The following is a 26,529-nucleotide window of genomic DNA, read 5'->3' as shown; positions in this document are numbered from 1 at the left end:
AAACCTCAGCTTTGTCCCCTCTCCTAAACCCCCTGAAACACCTTCTCTGCCTGCTATTATAAAACAGTTGTTCACATACTGTTCATGAAAGCCACCATCCTTTCATAACTAAGAACAAGAGCTTGTTTTTATGCCAATGGCATCCTCAAAGGAGGGCAGGGAGAAGAGGGGAAGCAGTATGGTTATTTCATCTGAGCATTTCTTTGCTGAAATTTCAAAGACATTTCAGTATACAAAAATCTCCATTCAAAAATAGTTCTTGTTTGCTGTTGAAAATGAAAAGTAACAGTAAGAATTTTTACGCTTTTTCATTCTTTTGGAATGAAAAGAATGGAAATCAACACTAAAAACAGGTTAGCAATGAAAGTCAGTGATTTCATACAGCTCACACAAGTCCATTCTTGATCTGGAATTTAATTGACAGTATGAATATAGATCAGCTTGCAGGTCTTCATTATCATTTGCCATGCACGGGGTTTATATAAGAATAATTCACTCTTGGCATGGTGTGTCTGGAATTAGCTGGCTCTGTTTTCTGCTGGCAGTGAATTAGAAAATCATTGAAAATAGACATGAGCACCTAACTTGCAAGAGGGGGAATGGAGATTTGCAGAAATGATAAAAGGACGCAACAAAATCTGAAGGGCCTGGGAGTCTGACCTTGTCAGTCATAGCTCCAAGGGAGTGCTCTGGTCAGGTTTATTTTTTAAGACTAGCTTACAGCAACGTTCATTTTGAATCCTGAGAAGGTCAACAGCATTTGAAATATTTTAACAAACATTTTCTGAGTAACAAAAACCAGGTCTTTCCTAGCTAGAATCCATTCTAAGTTTTACTTGAGTTTGCCCCTTTAAAAAGGGACAGAGGGTAAGAAGCACTGGGCAGTGGCACGGTCTCTTGTTACTTTTAATGTCTGGGGCACTGCTAAGGAGTTACAGTTCCTACCTTGAGTTTTCAGCAAATCACAGTATACGTTGTGCTTGTAGATGCCCAAATAGAAAATAAGGCAGATTCCCACCATGAAATAAAAGGTGGCATATTTCAGAGAGTTTCTAAACCTGTCTCTCTTCTATTATGTAGTGCAATACTGGTGACAGGCAGACACGAGGACTGAGCTGCAATACATGCTAACAGAATACTGGTCCCATGTAAACGGCAGGCACTTCTCTTCTCACTGGTTGAAGCTTTCTCCTTTCCCACCTGCCACCTCAGTCTCAGATATTAAACACAATTACCGGACCATATCAAGACAAAAGAGACAAACCTTAATCCTTCCTTCGGAAATCGCTCGATTAATAGCCACAGCTATAGACACACGACCCCTCTGATCAGAATATAAGATTCTAGCTTGAGAGCCAACAACCTGGAAAATAAAAATGCCAGAGCGATAAGGTTCTCTGTGCAACTGGCTTATCTTCAGGCCCCAGATAAATGGAGTCACAGGATTGACCCCTTCTATAGGAGAAAGTGCAGATTATTTCTTCGTCAACATCCAGCTGCCAGAAAAAAGAAATTAAAATCCCTCTTTGAACTGAGTTTTATCTCCACTCACACAATCAGTGAGATGTATTTCTGTATTCAGCTGCTACTGTCCAATAAATCCCACTTTTTAAATCAACCTGATTGCTAGGCTATAATCCCCCTATCAACAAATCCCTTATCAACAGCTGAGAAGCAGAGGTTTGGAACTGGTGATGGTGGGCTGGAAGGGAAGAGAAATATGGAGACAAAGAATGGCAAAGAACATCTGTCCTGCACAGCTCTGCTCCTTTCCAGCTTTTACCCCACAGACCAGTCTGGCTTCCAGATGAGGAAAACACATATGAGCCCTACAGTGTTACCAGTTAGCTTCACAGTGAGAGCCTGCTCTAAAAGAAAAACAAAGGATGCTTCCCTGGCATCCTGCTTCCCACAGTGCAAGAGGATGGCAGTTCTTTGGCCTCATCACCTGTTTTGAAGAGGCTACTGGGAACTGCAGGTGTGGAGAGCTTGGGCCAAAGCCATGCCAAGAAGGACGTTTTGAATAGTGCTCTGAAAGAAAGGTACAAGTGAGGTGGATGGTGAATCATTGACGTGTTTCACTCCGGATAAGACTAGATATTGCTGGATTATTTGAACATTTCCAGATGAGGAAGCGAAGGGAAAGAACTGTTTTACCTCACCGTAAAACTGTGCTGCGGAGGGAGGTTTAAGTTATCAGCCCTGGGAGTTACAGCTAGTGTTTTCACTCATGCCCATTCCTGCTTTTCACTCCAGCATTCAAAAACTGCATTCTGGACCAGAAGTGGTCACGTGTGCTGAAGGATGTTGTGCACTTACCAAGCTGTGCCTGCCAGCTTCCCGAATCCAGCGGATGTTGTCATGGTACTGCTGCTTCACAGATGTGCTCACTTGCAAGAGAAAGCAAGAAAGAAAAGAGGTTTTGGAAATGCATGCAATATGCTCTAAATTTAATTTAATTCATCTGATAGTACTAGGAAGTCAAATTCTACTCTCAGATGCGAGCACGCATATAGGAAATGCTATATAGAATCCTCTGTGCAGCTGATGCAGTAACTGGTACCATATATTGAGAGGAAGGTATGAGATGTCACCTAGGAGGCAGCTGGAATGCTAACTCCCATTCAGATCTTTAGCAAACTAAATTAAGCCTTGAAATATGGGTTACATGTACTGTTCATTTTTTGGTCACCTAGCTTGCTGCCTACTAAATGCCTAATCCCTTTCTGAGACTGCTAAATTAGGAGCTTTAGCAAACTCCATGACATTGGGTACTACAGTCCAGCCTTGCATCAGGTAGTAAATAACTCCTTTGAGTCAGCCAGCAGAAATTCTCAGAAGCAGCTGGCAATACATACTTGAGGATAAGTTACACCAACACTGGGATATAGATTTATAGCACAGCCACTGCTCTGTACTAAATGGCCCACATGAATGTTATCACAAGATAAAACTGAGGCGTCTCATCCTACAGAGGTATGTTGCCTCGCATTGCTATGGAGCACAAACTGCACAGAAAAAAATTATGGAGTAGCCACTTTATGTGTAAATCCACCCTACAACTTGGTTAGATATATATGTTGTTGTCTAAGAAGAGAATTATATATAATCGTTTTATATTCTCCGGCTTCTCCTCTTATTTATATCTGTGCCATTCCATCTCAATCAGCCAAACCAAAGAGGAGTAAGAATAAAGATATTTGAAGTGAAACAGTGAAATATGGCACGTATCAGTCAGATACATGGCAACCTCAGTACAATCAACTGCCTCCCCAGGCATGGCACCATCTGTAGCAAGTGAGTAACAAAAGGGAGAGGGAGGATGGAATGGGACAGAAGCATTGTCTTACTGTCTTCATTTTGGGGGCTTTTACAGTTATGCCTTTCCCCGCAGGCTGAGTGTGAGCTCAGATAAGGTTACAATGGCTGAAGAAGTTACTGCCGGTAGGCTCTTTCTCTATGGGCTAAGCTACGGCACATTACCTTGTCCTGAGAGACATGGTCAGCTACCAGGGCTCAGCTGGCATGTGGGAATATGCTAAGCCACAGTGACTTGCTCATGCATTAGAGCTTCAAGTTATAAGCATTTCTGCAGATGCCAAGATAGCATGTTCCCCATCACTTTCCAGCTCTCACCCATTTTCAAGTCAAATTATAATGGATATAACTTCACAGAATCATAGAATACCAGGTTGGAAGGGACCTCAAGGATCACCTGGCCCAGCCTTTCTTGGCAAAAGCATGGTCTAGACATGATGGCCCAGCACCCTGTCCAGCTGAATCTTGAAGTGAATCTTAAATCTGAAACTTATGTTTGAAAGTCAGTCAAACTGGAGAAACTGCACACTGCTAACTTGAAATTGTCCCCAGTAACTGATAAGAGTGTTTAAGACTACTGTCTTTTCACTAGGCAATATGTCAGCAGATACGCATAGTAAAACCAGAAAAAGGAAAGAGGAAAAGGCAAGATACTCATATCTAATCCAGGTTAAACACATTGTTAAAGGGAAATGTAAAATACACTCATTCCTGCAGAGGCAGGCCTTCCATACAGAAAGTTTTAATGATCCTAGAAAGACCTGTCAGTGCTTTAGGGGTTGGCTCCAAGTGATAGCTTCTAAACTCTGCAATGAGGATTAACATGTCAGCTCTTAGCTTCACAGGGAGTGAAAGATGAAACATCTGCTAGTGCTGTCCTAGGATTGTGCTGCCATTCATAAGCTTTAGGGAAACATCTTCTAGAAGGTAATGGGTAGTGTTCACTTAGGTTATTATAGATATTTAATGAGAGTTTACAGGAGTTACTCTAGAAAACTGAATAGAGAATGAGTTCCTTTATCACTTTTATAAGCTACCTCAGAGAGTACTTACTATATTTTATACTCCACAGTGCACAGACTTAAAGAAAAGATCTTACTGTCTGTTAATTCTATAAAACATATCCAGAAGAGAAGCCAGATGAGAATACTGACTACAAGGACATATCTCAACACAGCACATCTGTCCCTCCCAGCCAGCTCCAATAAACAGTCATATTCTCTGTCCTAAACTGTGGTGTGTCCAAAGTTGGATTTCATCAGTTATCCCTGGGGAAGTGAAGAATCCTCTCTTTTATTTAGCCTTACTTCCTGCAACTGAAAAATCTTACAGCTCTTTCTAGAAAGACCTTAACTTTACATTAGCTCCACATGTGTCTCATTTGCTGGACTGCTGCCCCCATTTCCCCACCCCAACAGGAATACATTTAAGTCAGGCAAGCTGTGTTGCTTCTGGTATTTCATAGGCCTTTGTACTTATTTAGGGTTTAAAAGATACTAGAAAGCACTGTGTACTCAGAGGAACAGTCCTCATCAACACAGATTGGCTCCCTTTGCTCTTGGGAGATTTGTATTGTTGTTATGCATCAGCTCAGCTTTCAAACTACCACAGAAGTCATAAATCCAAGTTACACTGCAATCATTAGTGCTGCATCTCTCATGCAAAGGCTAAATTAAAAGCTTGGGTACCTTAAGTGTGGAAGGAGATAATAAAACTACATAGGACTTTTTCCACAGTTTGTGAGGTTTAAGCGCAAAAATTCAACTCCATGAAAGAAGCAGCATGTTTAACATTGAACTCAAGGCCAGGTCAAAAAGTTTAGACTTGGAATGCAACAGACTTCAGCTCTGTGGAGTTTTCACTCAGCCATCATAACAGATACCTCTATAAAATTCAAAGGTAGGTTCAGATTTTAGATGTATAAGTGTGTGAGGATATCTAGACCCTGGAATTTGGTCCAAGCCCAGGTTCCATAGGGAGTGGACAGCAAGTGGAATACTCAAGAACATGAATCCATGAATGGCTGTTTATTTTCTGGCCAAATTCTGTTTTCATTTCTCTTTGAAATCCTATGCTCATTGTCCTGCCAAATGCAACGTCAAATCCAATAATAGCCTTGCCCTTAAGCCTGTTTTCACCTGATGGGATTTTTTTTATGTAATTTTTCATTTAAATTAAGAATATAATGCAAGAGTTCAATGCTTTTTGTCTGTGCAAGAGACTTCTCCCCTGAGCTTTACATTATCATCTATATAAACACCCACATACTATGTACACCCAGTAACTGATTCATTTCCTAGTCTTGCAATGCAAACCATCCAAAGGTCATGCATCAATTCAATCTTGAGAGAAGATGACTGGAGATTGAAGTACATGGCAGAAAAATTACTGCAAATTTTTTAAGAGAGATCCAGCACTATAGTATTGATTTCACCCTCCCTTCGATTAAGCTGAGGGATGAGGTTTAAAAACATGAAAGTTTCAATATCCATAGAACAGTGGAGGCACTTCTGGGACACTGCATTAAAAACTCCTCATGCTCCAGTGCTATTTCTTTAAGATGACTCCCAAGTTTAAGAGAATAGACAGAGCTAAGGACCTTGCAGGGTCAGACCCACTCTATCAATAATTCACTTCTTGGGAGGAAAAGGAAGCTGGACACCAGCCTTACATTATAGGAAGAAAACAGTAGTTTTGTTTCAAACGAGACATATCTGAATGTGGTATATCCTTTTCAGAAGTACCACCCTAGATGCTCGCAATGCTAACTCTTCCAGAACAAATAGGAGAGCAAATCTTCACACTTCAAAATCTTCACACTTCTATTCATATTTCAACGATGTCTTTCATGAAAGAAGCAACAAATATTTAAATATATACCAGCTAAAAATATTATGCTCTCCACCCCATAAAATATGCTTTGGATTTGTGATCTGTTTCGTTCTGATCCCTTCCTTGATTCTGAGAAGCACAAAGCTCCACTCTCTCGAAACAGAAGAGCTGAGGACTTAGTGGTAGGGGACAATGACACTTAAGTCTTTGAGTCTGCTGTCCAGCTCCTGTAAAAGCAGACAAAGAAAGGGAAAGTAGTAGGGCCTTCCACTGCAACCTGGGAGATTAGGATTCATGTTTGCTGACACAAAATTAGCTTGTATCAGTTCCTATTCATAGGCAGGAGATAAGAGTAATAGCCCACTTTCAGGGATATGGAAGAGTGAAAGAGTGTAATTCCTAGATACTAGAGTAGCATACAGAGCCATGCAGATATTCCAGATTGGTTCCACGAATGAGTAGAAACAGCTGTCAATGTATTAGCAAATGACAAAAAAGAAAGACCTCAAAATTGTAATCACAAATAAATGACACTGGATGGAGCACCACACCCATGAAACCTGGGTTTCCTGCCACTGATCTGCTTGCTAGCCTCTTGAAAACCTCCCTAGGTTCCCATGCCTCATTCACCTGGGAGATAGGGGCAAAGCAATTTGACTCCTTTAAAAAACTCTTGGAGACCTATTGATGAAAGATTCTGTTTGCTTTAAAGTTTCAAGGTGACAAAGTGCAGGAAAATCCGTAACAAATGAAGATAAATGCTCTTAGCCAAAATTGTAACAACAGCTTTGGGTTCAATAACCTCTCTACATGGTGTTTTTATACTTTACCTACTGGTTACATTCCTTATAGGAGTTTGGAGAACAGTGAGATTTCCTGCCCCCATGGAACAGGCAAGAGAGTGCTCTACAGTTTCATCCAAAAGCTATCACACACTGCACAACTGAGTTTCCTTTTCTCCCCAAAAGCACCCCCAGTGAGGGGGGCATGGGATGGTGTCTTACCTCCCTGATGTATAGAGTCTTCCAGCACAGACATGGCAATTGAGTCAGTGGTAGCAAGATCCTGTGGGTCACCTGAGGTACAAACCCAGCGGAATGGCCCAAATCCCAGGGAAAAAATGTCCCTGGGAAGAGAACATGTTTCATTAAGAGATAGTTGAAATTCTTTCCTTATTTATCCTGGCTGCTAGCAGTGCTTTTCTTTCATTAGCTGGAGACGGAAGAATTTGAAACATTTTCAATGAACTAATCTAAACAGAAGCATCAGGGACCATTAATTGAGAAATTAAACAGTGGCTGTGTGAAACAGCATCGACTGGTGTATAAAAATACAGTCAGGCCAGGATCTTGATAGGAATGTTGGGCAGTTCAATCAAACAAGTGCATCATCAGATGAATTGCAATTTTTCTTTTGTTTCATCAAATATACTCTCCCTGATGCCTCGTCTTTTCATCCTTAACTCAGGCTAACTCTGAGTGCATCTACACTATCAGACAAGTGTAGGTTTGGAACAAGTGCCTGAGTCCAGACTCATTTGCTGTCCACATTGTTTACACACAATAGTAAGACACACTTCAGTTGAGTTCCAGAAGAAGAGATCTAATCTGGTTGGTGCCTTAATCTATGTTAAAGCTCTTATTCACATGATATAGGCAAGCTAAGTATGAGTCAGAGGCAAAAGGTGTTATGAACCCAGCCACTCAACAGATCTGAGCTCAGCTTTTTCTACAAGCAGTATGCACAGCTTGGGTAAGAGGTACAGCTGGCAATATGGGCAGAAGAGTGTCCTATTTCAGATGTTCTTTTAACTTCAGTGTAGACACAGGCTTTGATGATTTGGAATTGAGCTCTACTGCTCCGAAGAGACAAGCTCTTCATCTTTAGCACCTAGAAGTGAACTTGCATATAGTTACAGTTTGAGGCTGTGACTTAGCTATTCTCTTGAGTAGAACTGGTTAAGGAAAATTGACGCAACAAAAGAGAAAATGCAGCTATTCATGTAAAGGAGTGAAGAGTTTGATTTGACAATGCTTTAGCTTACTGTTCACACATCTGGTGTCTGCTTTCATAAGACCTTTTATTTCTAAAAAGGATAAAGCTTTACACCAAAGTATCAAGGCATGCCATGCCTTTCAGGACAAAATATTAGCCAAACCTATGCTGTAGAGTTTACTTATGTTAATCACATACAACATGTCCCTCCAGGTCTGGCTCTTCTTTTCCCCTGTACACAGGAAAACGCAAGGAGTAACTCTAAAGAAGCCAACAGAAAACACGAGTATGATGCTTACAGCCAACAGAACATCTTCCAAAACCACACTGGGCATTACTCCAGAGTGGAGAAGAATAAGACTAACTCTGGCATAACACCTGTGAGATCAATTTTCCTACTGCTAGGGTTAACTCCTTTTCATCATTTATAGTACACTGCAAGATTTGCACTAAGTGGAATCTCTGTAGTACTCTCCCTCTAAACAGAAGGAGTCACAAGAGACTCAAGTGCTTTATTCCAAACTATCCTCAACGTACCCCATGATGTGCTGAACATAGGAAGGATATCGAAATTCTGTTTTATTGGCTCCTCTTTTCTCAACATCAGCACCTATAAAATAATTTTAATAGTCAGTGACTTGATGAGACAAACTATGAAATGTAAAACCAGACTGCACCCGAGTTCCCATGAATGCTCTATCTCAGCCATAGAGAAGGTCAGGGGTCTTGGAGAACGAGAGAAACAGAGAGATTAAGGAGCTAGCATAACACAGTGGCCAACTCTATCCTACCAAAATATACAGCTGGGAAGATGCATGCAGGATTGTCCTTGTTTCCACCTAACAACTCCAGGATCTACTCACCAGCCCTTTGAGCTTCCAAGAGAAAAGCATTGCCATAATCCCAAAAAAACATGCCCTTATCAGCTAGTCTGTTAATAGCAGCCACATGTCTCTTCAGACTGAAATAAAGAAGGAAACAGTTATTCTTGAGATGGATAAAATACCAAAAAGAATAATATCATGAACTCACTAAAGGCATGGGAGTAGGGGGAAACAGATGGAACCAAAAGACCCCAGAGAAATTCAGATATAAACCCATAAGATACCAACAGAGATGCTTTCAGTCTCTGTACCACCTGTTATTCCCAAATCTTGAAGTGATTTACAGTCATTAAGGGAACTTCATTAATTAGCAGAAAAGGGTCACGTCTTTCAGCAAAGAAATGCAGCCAGCTCTGAGGATGGAAGGTAATAAAAAACAGCCTCCACAAAACGGCAAAAGAGTTTAAGAAGTTCACAGAGAAAAGAGTTTAAGAAGTTCACAGAGAAAGTGAGCAGAGACAGAAAAACTAAAAGTGGCTAAACATCACTGTGCTGGCCTCTCCCTTGGCCAAAACAGCCCAGTTTTCCCTTTGTTTCCAATAGCAGACCATACCCCAGGACTACTCTCTGTGATACCATGTCCACTTAATATTATCCAGTTCTAATCTCAATGCACAGTTGCATATGAAGTTGTACATGCATAGGTGTAACCTCTTGGAACTCTAGAGAGGTAAATCAATGCCTAACAAATGAAACTGGATTTGTTTAGGTCATACCTAGCTTGTTAGAAATGAGTCCGTCCGTGTGTGTCCCCCCCCCCCCCCTGAAATTTCCCTTTGTTACCTTTGTCTTAGAGTAGGATGATACAAAATTGGGAAACTGGAAAGGTCCTTGTAGGTCCCTCATCCAAAGTCAAATAGATTATATGATCATATTCTACCTTCTACTGGAAAAAGGTCTCCAGGAGGAATGTTCAAGGTGAACGAAACCAGATTAGGAGCCATAAAGTCTCAAAAGAACAACAGTACAGCTTGCTGCCTCTGTTCCACAGTTCATTCTTTATATATAAACTATGCCAAATTGCTCCCTTTCTAATGTCCAATTTCAATTTCACTTGCAAACTTGTAAATCAGGAGTAGCTCCCAGAAATCAAGGTGCTAAACCGAACTTAGTTACAGTTGCAGGAAGCTGGGAGGAGTGATTGGGGGAGTTTGTCCCCTCCTTATATCCTTCCCTAAAAAAGCACTACTGGCACAGCTGGAAGCATGGTAGGCTAGATGGATTTTCTGGCCTACCTGTTGGGTGTTCATGCTATATTCAGTGAACCTAAACCAACTGGTAGACTATGTGGAATTGTACTTATTGTCCCAGATTTTTAAAACCTAATGCAACTTTGGAATTTATAGAAGTGAAATAAATCATTACTGTTCAGACCTCTGATCTTATACACTATTCCTAAAATGGTGGGTAAGTGATGTACACCAGATTCTGAGCGATAGCTGTGTAAGTACAAAGTTGGGAGCTATTAGTACTGTAGCTCTACCCCAGATTTCTACTGAAATACCAAAGAATAGAAACTTCTTGTGAGAAAGACAAAGGTCTGATCACTTGCAGAGGAACTAAACTTAAAGTTTAAAAACATGTGTTGCCAGAACATTTACCTCTCTTGTACCAGGGTCCGGAACTTCCCCGGATTGGTGGAAAGAAGCTGCTTTGCTTCTTCAAAGCCAAGCTGTACCGGGTAGTATCCCCCGCTGAATGGGTTATGGCACGAAGTTTGGTCAGATCCCAGATCAACTAGCAGCTCTCCTGTTGTGTCTAGCTCATATACTAGCCTCTCCCTGGGGAAGACAATGAATGGAGTGTTTGAACAGAAGCTGTCATTTCACATTCTAGCTCCTCTTTCAGGTGAACTTCTTCCATCCCAAGAGGTTGTTTATAAAGGCATGCCCTTGGCAAGCTAAGTCTTTGTTTTAGCAGTCAGGAGGTGGGAAATTATGGTGACAAAGATTTAGGTGCAACTTTTATACTTTGCATTTACCTGTGCAGGAATGCTGATAGATGAGTCAGATACCAGTATGACATACCAGTCTTATTGGTCAGTCTCAACCCTTGGTATATGGTGTGACAGCAAGATTTACCATTGGATAAAGCCTCAAGAGTGCCAGAATTTCTGTCCATCTGATTATTTTTATTCAATCAATACCTCAATACTTCTACTCTTCACTGAATTCAAAGACATTTTCTTGCTATCCAGTTAGCAAAAGGTTAGAAGGAAAGGGATACATTCTTTCTTCATCCAAGAAAGAATCTTAGGGATTTCTTTCCCTCACAAATTCATTGTTCCATAAGGAAAGGAGAAGGTGCATGGGAAGTAACTGGGAACTGGAACATAAGGATGAAGACCCCTCTTTTGACAACACAGTTTTTCACGAGCGTCTAGAGTAATGAACTCAGCACTAGGTTTAATGCCTCTTCTCTTCCAAGTTTGGGAACCAATTCCAGGTTGACTAACAAACAAAAGCATTAATATATCCATTATCCATATATACTACTTACCATAGATCTACCACATTCCCATGATAACCCAAACTAAGGGCAATTTTATTCTTTCTTGCATCTCTAGAATAAATTAAAAAGATTGGTTGAAGAAAATGCACCTCATGTAATTCCATCTTACAATGTACAAATCATATACAGTCAGACCCAGCAAAAGAGTCTATATGTGGTTTCCAACACTCATCTAGGCAACAGATCTTTCAACCTTTATGTAATTGTTAATCACTGATCCCAGAAAGCTTGAGTGATGCTTCAAGTGTAACATTATTTGTAATTGCTCTATGCATATTCATGAAACTGAATGAAGACACATTTAACATTGTGTTGGGTCTGCGTGGCAAGGTTTTGGTAGCAGGGGGGCTACAGGGGTGGCTTCTGTGAGAAGCTGCTAGAAGCTTCCCCTATGTAAGATAGAGCCAATGCTAGCCGGCTCCAAGACAGACCTGCTGCTGGCCAAGGCCAAGCCCATCAGCGATGGTGATAGCCCCTCTGGGATAACATATTTAAGAAAGGGGGGAAAAAGACCTGCACAATTGCAGCCAGAGAGAGGAGTGAGAATATGAGAGAGGAACAACTCTGCAGACACCAAGGTCAGTGAAGAAGGAAGGGGAGGATGCGCTCCAGGCACTGGAGCGGAGATTCCCCTGCAGCTCATGGTGAAGACCATGGTGAGGCAGGCTGTCCCCTTGCAGCCCATGGAGGTCCACAGTGGAGCAGATCTCCACTGCAGCCCGTGGAGGACCCCACACCAGAGCAGGAGGATGCCTGAAGGAGGCTGTGACCCTGTGGGAAGCCCACACTGGAGCAGGTTCCTGGCGGGACCTGTGGACCCGTGGAGAGAGGAGCCCGCACTGGAGCAGGTTTGCTGGCAGGAATTGTGACCCCACGGGGGACCCACACTGGAACAGTCTGTTCCTGAAGGACTGCACCCTGTGGAAGGGACCCATGCTGGATCAGTTTGTGAAGAACTGCAGCCCGTGGGAAGGACTTATGTTAGAAAAGTTCATGGAGAACCGTCTCCTGCGGGAGGGAGCCCATGCTGGAGCAGGAGAAGAGTGTGAGGAGTCCTCCCTCTGAGGAGGAAGGAGCAGCAGAGACAACATGTGATGAACTGACTGCAACCCCCATTCCTTGTCCCCCTGTGCTGCTGGGGAGGAGGAGGTAGAGAATTTGGGAGTGAAGTTAAGCCCAGGAAGAAGGGAGGGGTGGGGGGAAGGTGTTTTAAGATTTAGTTTTTATTTTCTCATTATCCTACTCTGATTTGATTGGTAATAAATTAAATTAATTTTCCCCAGGTCGAGTCTTTTTTGCCCGTGACAGTAATTGGCAAGTGATCTCTCCCTGTCCTTATCTCAACCCACAAGCCTTTCTTTATATTTTCTCTCCCCTATCCAGCCGAGGAGGGGAGGGATAGAGCAGCTTGGTGGGCACCTGGCTTCCAGCCAGGGTCAACCCACCACACATATATAAATGATATGAAGCATTGGTAGTGGCTTGCAGCAAGCATTGGTAGTCACTAATAATGACTGCTGCTGTTTGGAAGGATGGCTTCACATTCAAAAGCAGACCTGGAATAAGAAGAGGTGTCCCTCAACCCCTTCTATATGCACACTAAAATGGCACAATGCAGAAAGATGTGCAGTGAGGATTAGGAAGCAGAGGTAAACTCACTGAATTATGTTACAAGTCATACCTAAGGCGAGCAATGCAATGGTCCAGGTTGTTAGAGATTTCCATCAGCCATCCCTGCTTGTGACGTTTCAAAAGTGCTGCTTCGTCAACCTAAGAGAAATAGCAGAGATCTTAAAACTCCTGTTTCCCCTATCCAGTCACTTTTACCTTTAGTTTTTCAATTAGTCTGCAAGAAAGAGTAGCAAAGAGGTAAAGGGAATAGCCCTGCCTTGGCCTTAAGAATATGGAGTGATTGTTCAAATACTTATTTTTCACCTCTGATTTTTTTGTACTTTCTGTTCTTTTACTCCAGGCTCAAAGCAAGAAAAAAAGACTTTAATACATCACTTCACAAAATATTTTAGAAGCCAAAAATTATTATTAAAATTGTACAAGAGGTATTATTTTTCCACCAATTTTAATTATTCTTACTGTTTCTTTTCATGATTGTATTGAAAAAAGTGAAAGCCAAAATGTTTCCAATTTCTTTTTAAAATCTGGCTATTTTCTGTGAAAATAAAATTTCTATTTAGTTAAGGAAATATTTTCTTTGATCAGCTCAGAGGCAGACATTTCTGCCAGACTGCCCAGGATGAAGCAATGGTTTGCTGAATAAAATTGACCCTCACTTTTGTTCTTCGACTGCTAGTTGAAAATCTCAACCAAATATGGAAAAGAAAAGAGGAAAGCATTTTCTTGTCCCAGCTGGCTAATGCCTCTGAAAAACGGAACGGATCAAAACAAAACTACATCTTTAATTCCCTCTTGTTGGAGCTTTGAAGCTCCAAGCAAACTCAATCCCAAATCCGTACTCTCTTCTGGGCTCAGCTTCTGTGTATGTCAGAGTGTATATTCATAAAAGACAGCTGGATAAAAATATAAATGGATAGACAAACTGTGGAGGCTTTGGCACAGATTCCATATTAATGGTTCAATGTACAAACTTGCATATCATTAAGACTTTTATAATGAGCTATCAATGGCATAAAGCAAGTGGCAAAATTAATTCAAGCCCATTTGCTGTGGTAGCAACAGATTTAAACACCCACAGTGGTGTGTATGCATGAGAACATATAACCTGAGTATCTTCCAGTATTTCATTAAAGCATTTTTACTTCTCTATAACCCACTCCCATCATTTTCATTCTATTATTTCTCATTAACAAAGTATTTATATGTAAATTAAATAAGTTCCATATTCAGGAGTCGCTTGAACACCAGGAAACCTTTTCTTTCTAATTATTCTTAGCATGAGAAACCTTCCATCATTTCCCACATCAGTAATAAAGACTATCCTTCTAAAACCCCAGATTATGATAATATCAGTGTCACTGCCAATGGAATTATTCAATAAAGTCAGGTGCCGTGGGGGACAGCTTCTTTGGGAGTTATTTAAATCAGCACAGGAGGAAAGATATTAAATGGTCCATATGAATTACAGGAATTGGGTTCATTTAAAGCTCAGCATAACACAGATCAGATCTATTTAAATGTATTACCACATCCTACATATTTTACTTCAGACCTCTCTGACAGTCTTAGTCTTTCACAGACTCGCTAGCATACTCCGAAAACTAGCTTCCTTTGAACCACACTTTCAAAGATATGCTCATTTTTTGATCAGCATCTCACTAGTTTAAAAAATTGCACAAACACGATGAGCTAATGTCACCTCCAGTGCGACCCTAGAGAGCTTAGCGCAGCTCAGAGGAGATAGTCTGGCCCTCCACACAATTATTTCATAAAATTACAATCTGCTTCGTGTCAAACAGAAGAGGTAAAAGACTTGCACCATTAATCCCGTCTGTCTGAGCTTCGGAAGCGCTGGCTGACAAAATGACATCTCTTACACAATTCATCAATGTCATTTGCATAAATAGTGCCTTAAATAAGTAATATGTACATATATATAGCTATCCACATGTGCTCCTGAGACTCATTTCCGACAAGGATCATCTCACAGGAGATAAAAACCAGGCGATATTCAGTCTCCTGAACAAAATCATCTGCAGCCATAGAGATGAAAAGGACAAAGGACTGCTGTGAATAGCTTTCACTGGAATCTTTCCTTTGTACCCTAGCATTTGAAAGATCATGATGACAGAGTAGAAGTCTGAATAAAGGTAATTTATTCAATAATAATTTAGTCAATAATAAATTGAATAAAATTATTTCATCTGCAGGGAGTACCTGATAAGATCTCAAATACATGCAAAACTCACGTGCTAACAAAACCGCTTTTGCACCATCATTGTAAAACAGATGAAACCCTAACCCTTCCATGAATAAGACCCCAGCTAGCCACAGCAGGTCAGATTTACGGCATGCCACGTGGGCGGTCTGACCTATTATGTTTTGAAGTTTAATTATAATTACCATGGGTCAGATTGCAATATTCTTGCCCTTTTCATTGCAGCAAGTGACATGCCTACAGCAGAGGTCTACCAGCTAATTCTTTCTATAAATGACTTTGGCTGAGAAGGCTAAACTCCCACCGGAGTTTGGTTCTCAAAATCTTTCTTCTGGAGCAGTAACAAGAGCTCATCACCTACAGATAATCAAAAGAGCTCAATGCATTTTGGTCAGTCCTATATCTGCTCCACCAAGAATGTTTCCCCAGTGTATTGAATTCAGAGGTAGTCATGAGGAAAGAAACGCATGGAAATGTTTATTGTTTCTCAATACTCAATATCATTAAAGATAGTCACTACCATTTTCACAGAATTGCAGAGCCATATTTTCTGTTAAAAATTGTTGCAGTGTTTTTGTAGTCCATCCTTCCTTCTGATTTGTTAGATCAGAACCCTATGATAAGCATAATAGCTGAAAAATGCACGTATTAGGAGAACCTAAAGTTACTTTTTTAATATGAAAATGTATTTCACTCTAAACTTACAGGCATATATACTTACCACGATTATGATGTTGGTGTTCTGCATTATATGTGATACTTAAGGATATCTGTGGATCCACAGATATCCTTATCATACACTATTCTGATTGCTTGGATATCAGCAGTCTTTGAATCACAGATCATTATTAGATCCTCTTTGTTTATGGGAGGAAATAGCTGGGCTATTTTAACATATTTGGAACAGAAACACTACATCAGGATGAAAGACTCTCTACAAAGAATATGCACTGTGTGTGAGCTTCAGGGAACAGGGAAAATGGTACTACAGAACTTCTCCCTCATCAGGATTTTCCCTTAGCAGAACTTACCTTTGTTGTCTACAAACTGGGATTCTCATAAGTGCTTGTAATTAGTCTCACCACCTTCATACTGAAGCCAACTTTAAAATTCCCAGTTTTACAAAACCCCATTGACTTCAAAGAATCACAACACCAAGCAACTTTGTTAGTCCCAACCTTGATGAATGAATCATACCAACATTTTTAACTGGTACTTTCCATTGCACCTGATAAGAGTGCCAGAGGCATTAAAGATTAATTGTAATGTAACTAACACCTTTTTAACAGACTTTTTGCATGAGGGGCAGTTCCCCTGGGAGTTGCCTGTGGAAGTTACACCCTTTCACACATGAAATGAGGGTAGCTCAAGCACTGAGAATGGCTCATCTGACAGCATCATTCTGCATTATTTGTGAAGCAATCATAAGAAGTTACAGTCCATATGCTAACAGTCTGATCCAGTGAGTGAACAAATAGAGAGTGGAATAGTAGTTAAAAAATGCTCAGCAATGAAAAGGACAGACATATCAGAAAAGAGTATCTTTTTTTGAGTTTGGCTTGTCAGGGTTACTTGAAGAACATGCCAGATCAGGAGAATGAGGGAGATAGGAGATTCAGCACATGAAGGAGAGACGACAAAATGAAAGCAGCATTGCTCTCACCTCTGCAATGATCCCCACGCACCCAGCAATGACTGCAGCCTTTGCTTGAGCCCCACTCATCCCTCCAAGACCAGAAGTAACAAACACCTTTCCAGACAGGTCTTCTGCCTTCAAGTAGCGACGGCCTGCATTGAGCACTGTGAGCTGCACACAACACAATATAGCAATTAATCAGGAGCTATTTTTCCTAGAGTCCCTGAAATTTAAAGATCTTCTGTCCCTTTTGCAGAGTTTGAAACTTGGGACCATTGGGACCAATGGGACCACTTGGGACCATAATGGGGTCATTGGGACCATGAAACCATTTTAATCTTTTAAGAAGGAAACATGTTACAAAGTGATGTTATGAAACCATCTGTCCTGATTATGTTTATTTCTTTCACCATGAAGTACAATAGAATAACCAGTGGTTCCCAACGTGCTGCTCTTGGGGTATAGAGACTTATTCAGGATGGCTGCAAAAGACAGCTAAGGAACACGGCTAAGAAAACAAGCTAAGAAAATGTTTTTATCTAACACATTTGGTCAATTCATACTTCACTTATTGTAGCTAGATATAAGCTCAGATTGAGACTTTGATTGCAGATTCCTTCAGGTCTGTGTTCTGGATAAGATGCCATGGACTATCTGAGTGGAAGGACACTGATTTTTTTAAGGAGCAGGCAATGAGAATTTGTAGCCAGAACATCATCTCACAGCAACCCAATGCACTCCAGTCACCAGCCACTGCAGGAGATACCCTCCTCCAAAAGGTATCAACAAAGAGACCTTTCCCCAGCTTCTTACCACAGTCCCATGGACTATTCCCTGAGGCCCAATGTAGCAGTAGCTCCCTGCAGTCATCTGACCATACCTAGCAATAGCAACGAACACAATGACACCACACGTTACTCAGGCTGGAATGAATTCTGTACATATCTACATGTTTCCAGTATAACAAAAAAATCTCTGTGCTTCCATTTGTTGTTAAAGATTTGCTGTTATCAAATCCACAGCTTAATTGAGTTTCTTCATTAGCAATGCACCAACACGTTTTCGGATGAGCATTTAGCTTGTTAAATTGAGTTCAAAAATGCATGGATCAAAAAACTGAGTGTAAACTTGTCTTGGCATTTAGCATAGTGGTTAGGACACAAGAACACTCCTTTTCACCTTGTTGGCATCTTTGTGCCATTGATTTTGAGTAGCACTCGTGCTTCTAAGCCACGTAGTCGCTTTTGAAGTTGTTAGCCCAAAACAGTTGTCCGCATTCCTATGAAATTCCCAGGAAAGTGGCAATAGATATTCTCTATTCATGCCCTTTCATTTCTTCCAGCTTCCTTATCTGTACACACCCAGCTCTCCAGTGGTTTTAATTTATTCTCTCTATGGTACAGAGCAGAATAATAATCCTGTGCTCATCAACTAGATCAGCAGTAAAAGAGTAGGTAAATAATCATGAAAAAATATAACTTTCTACTTCAAAGCTTTCTCTTAGTGTGAAGGAATGTTTCATAACTTCTGTTTTCTGTAGATTGCAAAACAGCCCCTGCAAAGTGGAACTAGCCAGTCCTATAAGTAGGTTATGATTAAGGCTTCAGGCTGTAATTCAGCCAAGTCCCACACATAAACCTAATACTAATTCCTAGCAGACCTCAATTACATCCTTATATATGGGGCTGAACATAACTCAAACTCCTAAGTAATTCCACTTAAGTGTGCACTAATGCTCTGCAGCATCAGGACTTTATGCAGCACAGTTGAAATCCATCTGCATTAGAAATTTTAAACGAGCCACTGCTTGATGTCTGAATTACATTTTAGTTAAGTATTTGATATATTTTAACAGTGAGGTGTCTTCTTACATTGTTACTCCCAAAGCAAACATCTTCTCATATTCATCTCTGGTGGAATAGTTGGGAATAACCTAAGAAAACAATCAAGAGAAAACCCACATAAGCAAATTAGATATTTAAGCAGATCTTTTTAACAGCCTACATTTCTCTATGATCACACACATAGAAAACCAGTGAAAAACAGGAGGACTAATTTGGGTGTTTTATTCCATGCATGCTAGTATTAGAAAAAAGACGCCTGGTCTTTCTGGCAGTCTGTCATGCAAGTTTTAAGGAAAGCAGTTCTCTAGCCACAAAACTAGCCTGCAGGGAGATAGATATTGAATGGCTCAAAAGAGTGGCAATGAACCAGCATGTTCTCCTGTCCAGCTTGCCTTCCAAGCAAAGCAGTCCAGATATCTGAGCATCTGATTAATAATCATCTGTTTGCCTATTGAGGGCTTTTAAATCTTCCAAACTGAGCCTAGCTGAACTGTTTTGGTCAAGAACATGTACAGCTCAGGCTCAGTCAGAACAGAAGTCTTCTAATAAGGAGAGCATTGTTCCCTCCATCACTGCAGATCAGCACACTTGCGGTGAGAGCAACTGTACTGGAATAAATGCTGCAGAATTTGGACCCCAGATTCTCCTGCGTGCTGTTGTAAGTTCAGGTAGTTTAAGTTATATTTTAATTCAGCAAACACTTGAAAACTAAACAGAAGAGGAGGAAAAAGGAAACAAGATGCTAATACCTACCATGCCATTAGTAATGATTAATCGAGGAGCATACTGATGGCTGGGAAAGAGTCCCAGAGGGTGTCCACTGTACATTACTAGTGTTTGCTCTTCAGTCATCTCTGACAAATAATGCATTACCAACCAGAACTGAAAGGAAAAGCAAGGAAAGTGAGGGACTCTGTTTGCGTCTTGCATTTACGTTTCTTTGTGAAGCTGCTAAACTTTGAGTGTGAAGGCAGCTATAGAGATAATGAGGTGTATTCACAGATGGAATAACAGCCAGAGCTCTCAACACATTCTTGCTTTTAATAAAGTCCATTAAGAGATATCACTCAGCAGGAAACATAAACCACCAACTAGCAAAAGTCTGAACAAGTTCCAGAATAATTTCTCCAGTACAAGCCCCAGAAATCCTTCATTTTTAAAGCTGTTCTAATTTTATCTTGAGGTTAACCATTTGGATCTGGCACTTTTCTGGCAATCTTTCCAAAGACAAACTGCAAAATTTTCCTGATAAAAGTGATTAAAATACCGATGCAGGTTGTTGATCCTAATCTGAAATGGATAATTCTGCATCTTCTAGTGCTTGTCATCTTTTCAACAAATGGATATTACAATATGCACTTAAAAATGAAATAATTTTTCTTCTCAAAGAAAAAAATTCAGCTTTCATTATGGACAGTGAAGAAAGTCCTTGAGGTACCCAGGAGTATACAAATAAATGCATCTCAACTTGTCTGCATAATTCAATAGTTACTCTTGATGTATGCCAAAAAGTAGGCTTTGACCATCTAAGCTGCCTGTAGATGTGACTCGCATCCGTCATTGTCTACCACAAAGCCCATTATATTCCACAGGACTTTTAGTATGTGACAACTAGGCCTGAGAGGAGCTTTCCCATGCAATATTGGAATTCAACAATAGCTTGAAACTAGAGTTTCTGTAGCAACAGAGACGAAGTTTTGAGAAAAAAATGGAACTGCTAATCAGAGACAGCAGTATCAGTGACAAATAAACAAAACCAGTTGTCATGGGCACCTAACCTCTGCGGTTGTGTCTTTGATCTGAATTAAAAATGGTACAGATTTGAAGCCAGTCCCTTCTCACTCAACTAATTGCCCAAGCTGCAAGTTAAGTTGAACAAGAAAGAGTTATTAGAGTTACTGTCTTGCTTTTTACATTTTGTTTTTGTTCCATGAAAAATGTTGAATAATCAAATTCTCGTCCTAGGACAGAACAGGTAACTAGCTGAGCTCTCAACTCTTTAGCAGGCTGGGAAAAACATTGTAATAAAACTAGAAGCTGTAAGATAGATCTTTTTGCATTGAAAGGCACAACTAGTAAGGAAGAAGCGAAAGCCTTTCCTAGCTTAAAGCACAGTTCTGTTGTCTGCAGGATTGTAAAGTTAGCTCTGGACATGGGTCATTCTTTTAAAATTATTCAGAAGAAAGCACAGGTCTGCATGGATGATATAAACCAAATTTTCACTAGGAATTTTGCAATGACAGATTTCCAAAAAAGCATGTTGTTTTCAAGCCACAAACAGAACAAAATGTTCTGTCATAACTGAATCATTCATGTGATTGCTACTTTAAGTAAGCAAAACAAAAAAGGTTTTGTTTGTTCTGCTGTGAAAAAACTGCAGGTCATAGCTCTGGCTTGGATGAGAACAAGAGAAAAGAGAGTATTTCTGACTGTGGCAGCACTTCTACTTCACCTTGCAGCCCAGCATCTGCCTAAGGAATGTCAGTCCAATAAAGGCTACTACATAAACTGCCGGCACTGCTCACATCAGAAATGCTGTAAAACTCATGTAGTTAACAGGCATTAGTTAACTGGTGTTTAGTAATTAATACGCAGAATAAAGAAATGGTGTGCATTGCCACGGTACCTTTCTTTTAAAAGGTCAGAATAGTTTTGCTTCAAAAGCTGCCTAAGACTTCCATTTAACCCCCATTTACCAGATTAGGAAACTGAAGCATGAGTTTTTAGCCACAAATGAAAAATCACGGTCAAACTGGGAAGAAAACCCAAGTCACTCAGTCCCACGCTACAGTGAGGAATCCATTCCTCTCCCCTAACTAGGAACTTCATTTACACATTAGTTTTGCTTGGATTTTTTAATAAGCAAGAGGCCAGATTCAGATAATGCCACAACAAGGTGCATAAACAATCCTTTATGACAGAAGGTGGCTCCTTAAGTCAGCTTTTGCTTATGTAACCGACAGAATCAGAAATCAAGGTCTTCCCAGCCTTGGGGAGTGATGCTGTCCTGCAGGGTGATGTAGCTTTCTACCTGTGCCGTTTCTGTTCTGCGCTGCAAAACTCAATGCCACATCTCCACCTGTCCCCACTCTGTGGCCTTGGGGCATACCAGAGGCTGCAGGGATGATGTGGTTTTGGCATTCACAATAACCACATTTGTGCCTATCCACAGACACTCAGGATGATTGTTCATTGAATGTTCCTCCTGCCGCCACACACCTGTAGAGCATTCAGACCCAGAGCTTTTTTTTTTTGAGAGAGAATAAATTGAGCTCATACAAAATATAAGTCTAAATATGCTGCTGATGCCAAAGATCTCCTGAAAACGTTTCCCACATGCATTTTGCAGTACTTGGATTAAAGCAAGTGTATTTATTGCCATTTTTGGCTAGAGAAGGAGAACAGAAATTATAGAGATTATACAACCACACCTTAAATATCCCAGCTCCGATTTTAGACAGGCTTTTACCCACTTGCCATTCTTCTCAGAAGATCAGGGATAATGTTGCTAGGCCTGACAGTAAAGTGCACTATGACCTGCGCAGCTAGCATGTAAATATTTACAGCTAATCTGATTTGCTTGGAAAGACTCAGGATTGCACTTTCTTAAATCAAAGCCTTTTTTTTTATTCCACTACTTGTTGTGAAAAATGTTGCAAAAGTACCAGAAACAAGCAAGTAAAAGGTACACTTTTTTGTTTCCTAGAATTCTTTTTGACTAAAATTATCTGTGCAAAATACAAAGGCACATACAAACGCATCAGAGAGACAAAGAACTGGTCTTTACATCATCATACGCAGCTTGGTACGTTTATGGTATTATGCTTAGTATTTCTGTTGGGCTGTCTGTGCTCTTCTTACTAAACAAAGCTCTCCTCATCTATGCAGTTCATAACTGAGCATTCCTCTATCCAGACAGGATGTTTTGGAGTATTTTGAGACAACTGCCAAGAATTATCACAAACTGCCTAAGCAGAATGTGCATGGGGGAGGGTGAAACTGGTTTTGTGAAACAAGCTGCAAAAGCAGCAATGTCCTACCTGCGCCCAGTTGCTGAAGACCTGCCCATTTCCTCCATAAGTAACAAGCTCCTGAGGAAACTGAAAAAGACAATTTAACAATAAGGCAAGCACTTTTCTGAAACATTTCACTGTATCTCCAAGCTATTTTTTAAATCTCAGTAATAAATCTTTTCTATAGCTTATTGCATCAACACTCTCTAGATTCTTGAAATCAGAAAATACCATCATAAAAGTGATAATTTAAGAAAAACAATTAATAATTATTTTTCAAGATGAGAATGTTTGTCATTGTTACAATGGTATTTTGGATGCAGAAAAGTGAGTCCCAGATTGCAGCTTCTGTAACAGACAGACATCCCAGTAAAATCCCTTAAACAGGGACTGAGTGAGCTTACAGTTTGGTTGCTACTGGCATTTACAGCTGGAAGAGTCTACGACCAGTGGGGCATAGTTGCATGGCCTCTCCCCTGCCATTTGCAAAAAGATTCATTACACTGGGTAGTACTTGTAAGGATGGACTTCGGCCCTGCAATCATCTAGTAAATCTGTCCTTGAGGGATGAGCTTTCAAAGATACAGGAGCTTTTTTTCAGCACTAATTTTTCAACATATGTTGTAGAAGCAATGTACTAAGAGCTGAGCTCTACTTATCTCACAGGCAGCAACCAAGCTGCTGCATATAGCGGGAGCTGGAGTGAGCCTTGTTGGTGTTGTAGGAGGCCTCAGAGATCTGAGTTAGGACCAGGACCCACTGTGCAGGATTAACAATTGCACACAGCAGGAAACTAAAGAACTTAATACAAAAGACCCCAAACCCCAGGACCACAAGAAAAGTACAGAATCACCTTTAGTCCCTTGCAGGCTTAGCCTCACAGAAATGGACATTCTAGCACATCACTCCATCAGGAGGCTGCCTTGGCACTACTGGAATTGGCCGGCTTAGCTAACACACAGCAGCCAGCTCTACAAGTACAGCAACTGGCATGTACCTTGGAGCACAGAACCAGCAAAAGCCCTGTGAACAACTAAAATCCTATTCAATCCATGGAAGGAGGATTATCTGCACAAGGATTAATTTCACCTATATGCCTAAATTCTTCAGTTTTTATGTGAAAGCACTTACAGGAAGTAACTTGCATATTTGCTGCTGCCCTATGAAGCCAGCTTCCCTATTTTCACTGTACCTTACCTGAGCCACTGAGGGATCCAGATTATTCATGATCATCAACATAATGGCAGCAGCTGATTTGGTCTTGCAAGGGTAGTCTCCTATGGGGTATGCTCTGAAACAGTAGTCACAAAAATTTAGGGGAGACACTGACTCACGAGGGCAACCACAACAGCATAGCCCACAGAAATATCCCTGCATGCCAACACATTCGTTTCAGTTGCAGGCTTGTATTCAGGAGGGAAGAAAAAAAAAAGGAGAAAGTGCAGATCTGAAATTACATACGTACCTTAATAGGCAAATCAGGTTTTAACTGTTATCAGAACTAAGCAAAGAAAAAAATTGTATTCAGCTTATCATTTGCTGAATCAGTTAATCACAACTGGTTACAAATATGGTGGCCAAGAGCTCTCATTGCTTTTTAACTGGATTGTTTTTGGGATGCTGGAACTGGCCTCTGTAATGCAGTTGCCATGCCAAGCAGCTAAGTCCTGCAACGCCAAGGAAAACAGCATCAGTGGAAGTTCCCTTCAGGCTCATCAGCCCTTGTTATGTAAGATCCTATCTAAGAAAAAACACCAAGCTTGGATTTCAATCCCAAAGAAGCTCTCAAAAACTGAACTAGTTAGGAGAAATATGGGCCTTTTTACTGAATAAGCCGCATTTCATCCAGAAAGTTGAGGTGAGGTATGGGAAACCCTCACAAAGGTATTCTGAGTCAGATTTCCTAGCGCTAAAGTGCTTCAATGCCAACTGCTACAATCATCTCACTGTTATCTCCTCCTCCACCATCTGTTATATCAAATTGCTCTAAAACTTCTAGTCCTAGATTTATACTGTAGCTCTTCAGGGCAGGAACAGTTCCTTTGCTGTGTTTGCACAGGTCTCAGTCCCATTGTGCTGAGGCCTCTAAGTTATGATACCAAAGGGAAGTATAACCATTGATCAAGAGTTTTGCTCTTTCCTTTTCTGTACGCAGCAACACCATTACAGATGCTGGAAATTCCTAAAGGTAGATAGGATCATTTGACATGGTTCCTAAATGATCTTCCTTTTATTGGACCATAGATAGTGGCTGGACACTTGCTTTGTACAGGGAAGACAGTTACACTGAAAAGGTTAGGCTAAGGAGTGCCAACTACAAAAAAAATTGGACATCCACTGACCAGCTCATGAGCTAAGATCTGGAATGTATACTCTACAGATTTAGGGAATGGGCTCCTCCCATGATCATATGCACTTTATCCTAGCTTTTTACATCAGGATTCTAAAACAAATGCCTTGTAGTCATTGCCAAACCAGAAGGGAAAGCATTTGAGTTTTTCCACAATACTTTTTTTATTAGTGTTTTCTGCTTTTCTAAGCTTGATGTGATAAAATAACAGGAATTCTGTGGAATGATACCAATTCATCAAGAGGAGATATTTCCACATAGTATTGCTCAGAACATAAAAAACCCAAAGTTCAGAAGTCAGCTGAGTGTGCTGGTATGGGAACATGGCTGTTAAATGGAACAGAACCAAGTTGGACTGTGCTCCCTGGGACATACAGAACAAAAAATCAAACACTACCAGACTACAGAGAACAAAAGGCATTTTCTTAATCTGAGACTGTAAGTATCTATTAGAAAGAGCTATCAGTGAAATAGTCGCAAAGAAAAAAAAAATATTTGAAGCTATCAAAGAGTCACTGATGCCAGTGATGGAGACAAGCTGGTGGACTGTCTCATCCAAGCCTACTTGGAAGGTGCCCTCATCTGTAGTTCAGGACTAGGGTCCTCTGAAGTCCAGCTCTGCAATAGCTTTCAGTCTTCCAGTTGTCCTCCCCTTAGCTGAATTCTGCAAGAGCTGACCCCAGACTAGTATGGACAGCACAGAAATATGGATGTCTGTGGAAATCAGAGTGCTTTCTTGTTGCTTGCTTTATTCAGATTTCTGTAGAGACATTAACCAGGCCCCTGCTGGATGCAAAAAGGAATCAATCAGTCTAAAAAAAGCAGCTAGCCCCTGGCAGCCCTCTCTAAAACTGTTCTACTTCACAAACATTAGCCCCATCAGCCCTAGAATGAAGTGATGCTCTAAAATCAACAGGCAACAGGCAAAGCATATTACAAACCAGGGTCAGACGCAGGTTCCAATGATGGAAAAATGTACTGTCTTTCTTTTAAGCCCAGAAAGCCTTCTCTGTGAGACTGGGAAACAACCAGCCACTCACAGCAGGTCTCAAGCCATCCACTCATCTGATCTTACCTCTTGACTTGACTTGCAGCAGCTCAGGACTATTGCACGTTTTCTGTCCAGGTTGGAATCAGAGGTCTCTGAGCAATGACTGCCCACTAGAAACTGAGACTTGTCATGGGGCAGAGCATTTGGGATCTCTGCGTACGGTGAAGCTGGCATTACCAAGCACACAACCTTGCACAATCCTTTCCCTGTGTTGAGTGGTGCTGAGCTTTCCAGCAGCGAGACTG

At 40.8% G+C, this 26,529-nt stretch overlaps 1 protein-coding gene across 2 annotated transcripts in view; it reads right to left on the bottom strand.

The window, feature by feature from the left end:
- The window catches only part of UROC1 (urocanate hydratase 1), a 47,017-nt gene that overhangs the window by 10,861 nt on the left and 9,627 nt on the right, over nucleotides 1-26,529 (bottom strand). For both annotated transcript variants that reach the window (XM_075514180.1, XM_075514179.1), the window contains 14 exons: nucleotides 24,081-24,174; nucleotides 22,911-22,970; nucleotides 19,624-19,752; nucleotides 18,898-18,959; nucleotides 17,840-17,906; nucleotides 17,054-17,197; nucleotides 13,222-13,310; nucleotides 11,529-11,591; nucleotides 10,631-10,810; nucleotides 9,009-9,106; nucleotides 8,683-8,755; nucleotides 7,155-7,276; nucleotides 2,320-2,390; nucleotides 1,265-1,363 (listed from right to left, as the gene is read on the bottom strand). In XM_075514180.1, the coding sequence (XP_075370295.1) occupies nucleotides 1,265-1,363; nucleotides 2,320-2,390; nucleotides 7,155-7,276; nucleotides 8,683-8,755; nucleotides 9,009-9,106; nucleotides 10,631-10,810; nucleotides 11,529-11,591; nucleotides 13,222-13,310; nucleotides 17,054-17,197; nucleotides 17,840-17,906; nucleotides 18,898-18,959; nucleotides 19,624-19,752; nucleotides 22,911-22,970; nucleotides 24,081-24,174 (1,351 nt within the window). The remainder of the gene's footprint in view (nucleotides 1-1,264; nucleotides 1,364-2,319; nucleotides 2,391-7,154; nucleotides 7,277-8,682; nucleotides 8,756-9,008; nucleotides 9,107-10,630; nucleotides 10,811-11,528; nucleotides 11,592-13,221; nucleotides 13,311-17,053; nucleotides 17,198-17,839; nucleotides 17,907-18,897; nucleotides 18,960-19,623; nucleotides 19,753-22,910; nucleotides 22,971-24,080; nucleotides 24,175-26,529) is intronic.

The sequence above is a fragment of the Mycteria americana genome, chromosome 11, assembly GCF_035582795.1.
Source record: "Mycteria americana isolate JAX WOST 10 ecotype Jacksonville Zoo and Gardens chromosome 11, USCA_MyAme_1.0, whole genome shotgun sequence".
In the NCBI taxonomy this organism is placed as follows: Eukaryota; Metazoa; Chordata; class Aves; order Ciconiiformes; family Ciconiidae; genus Mycteria; species Mycteria americana.
This window is presented reverse-complemented; position numbering and strand designations above follow the sequence as displayed.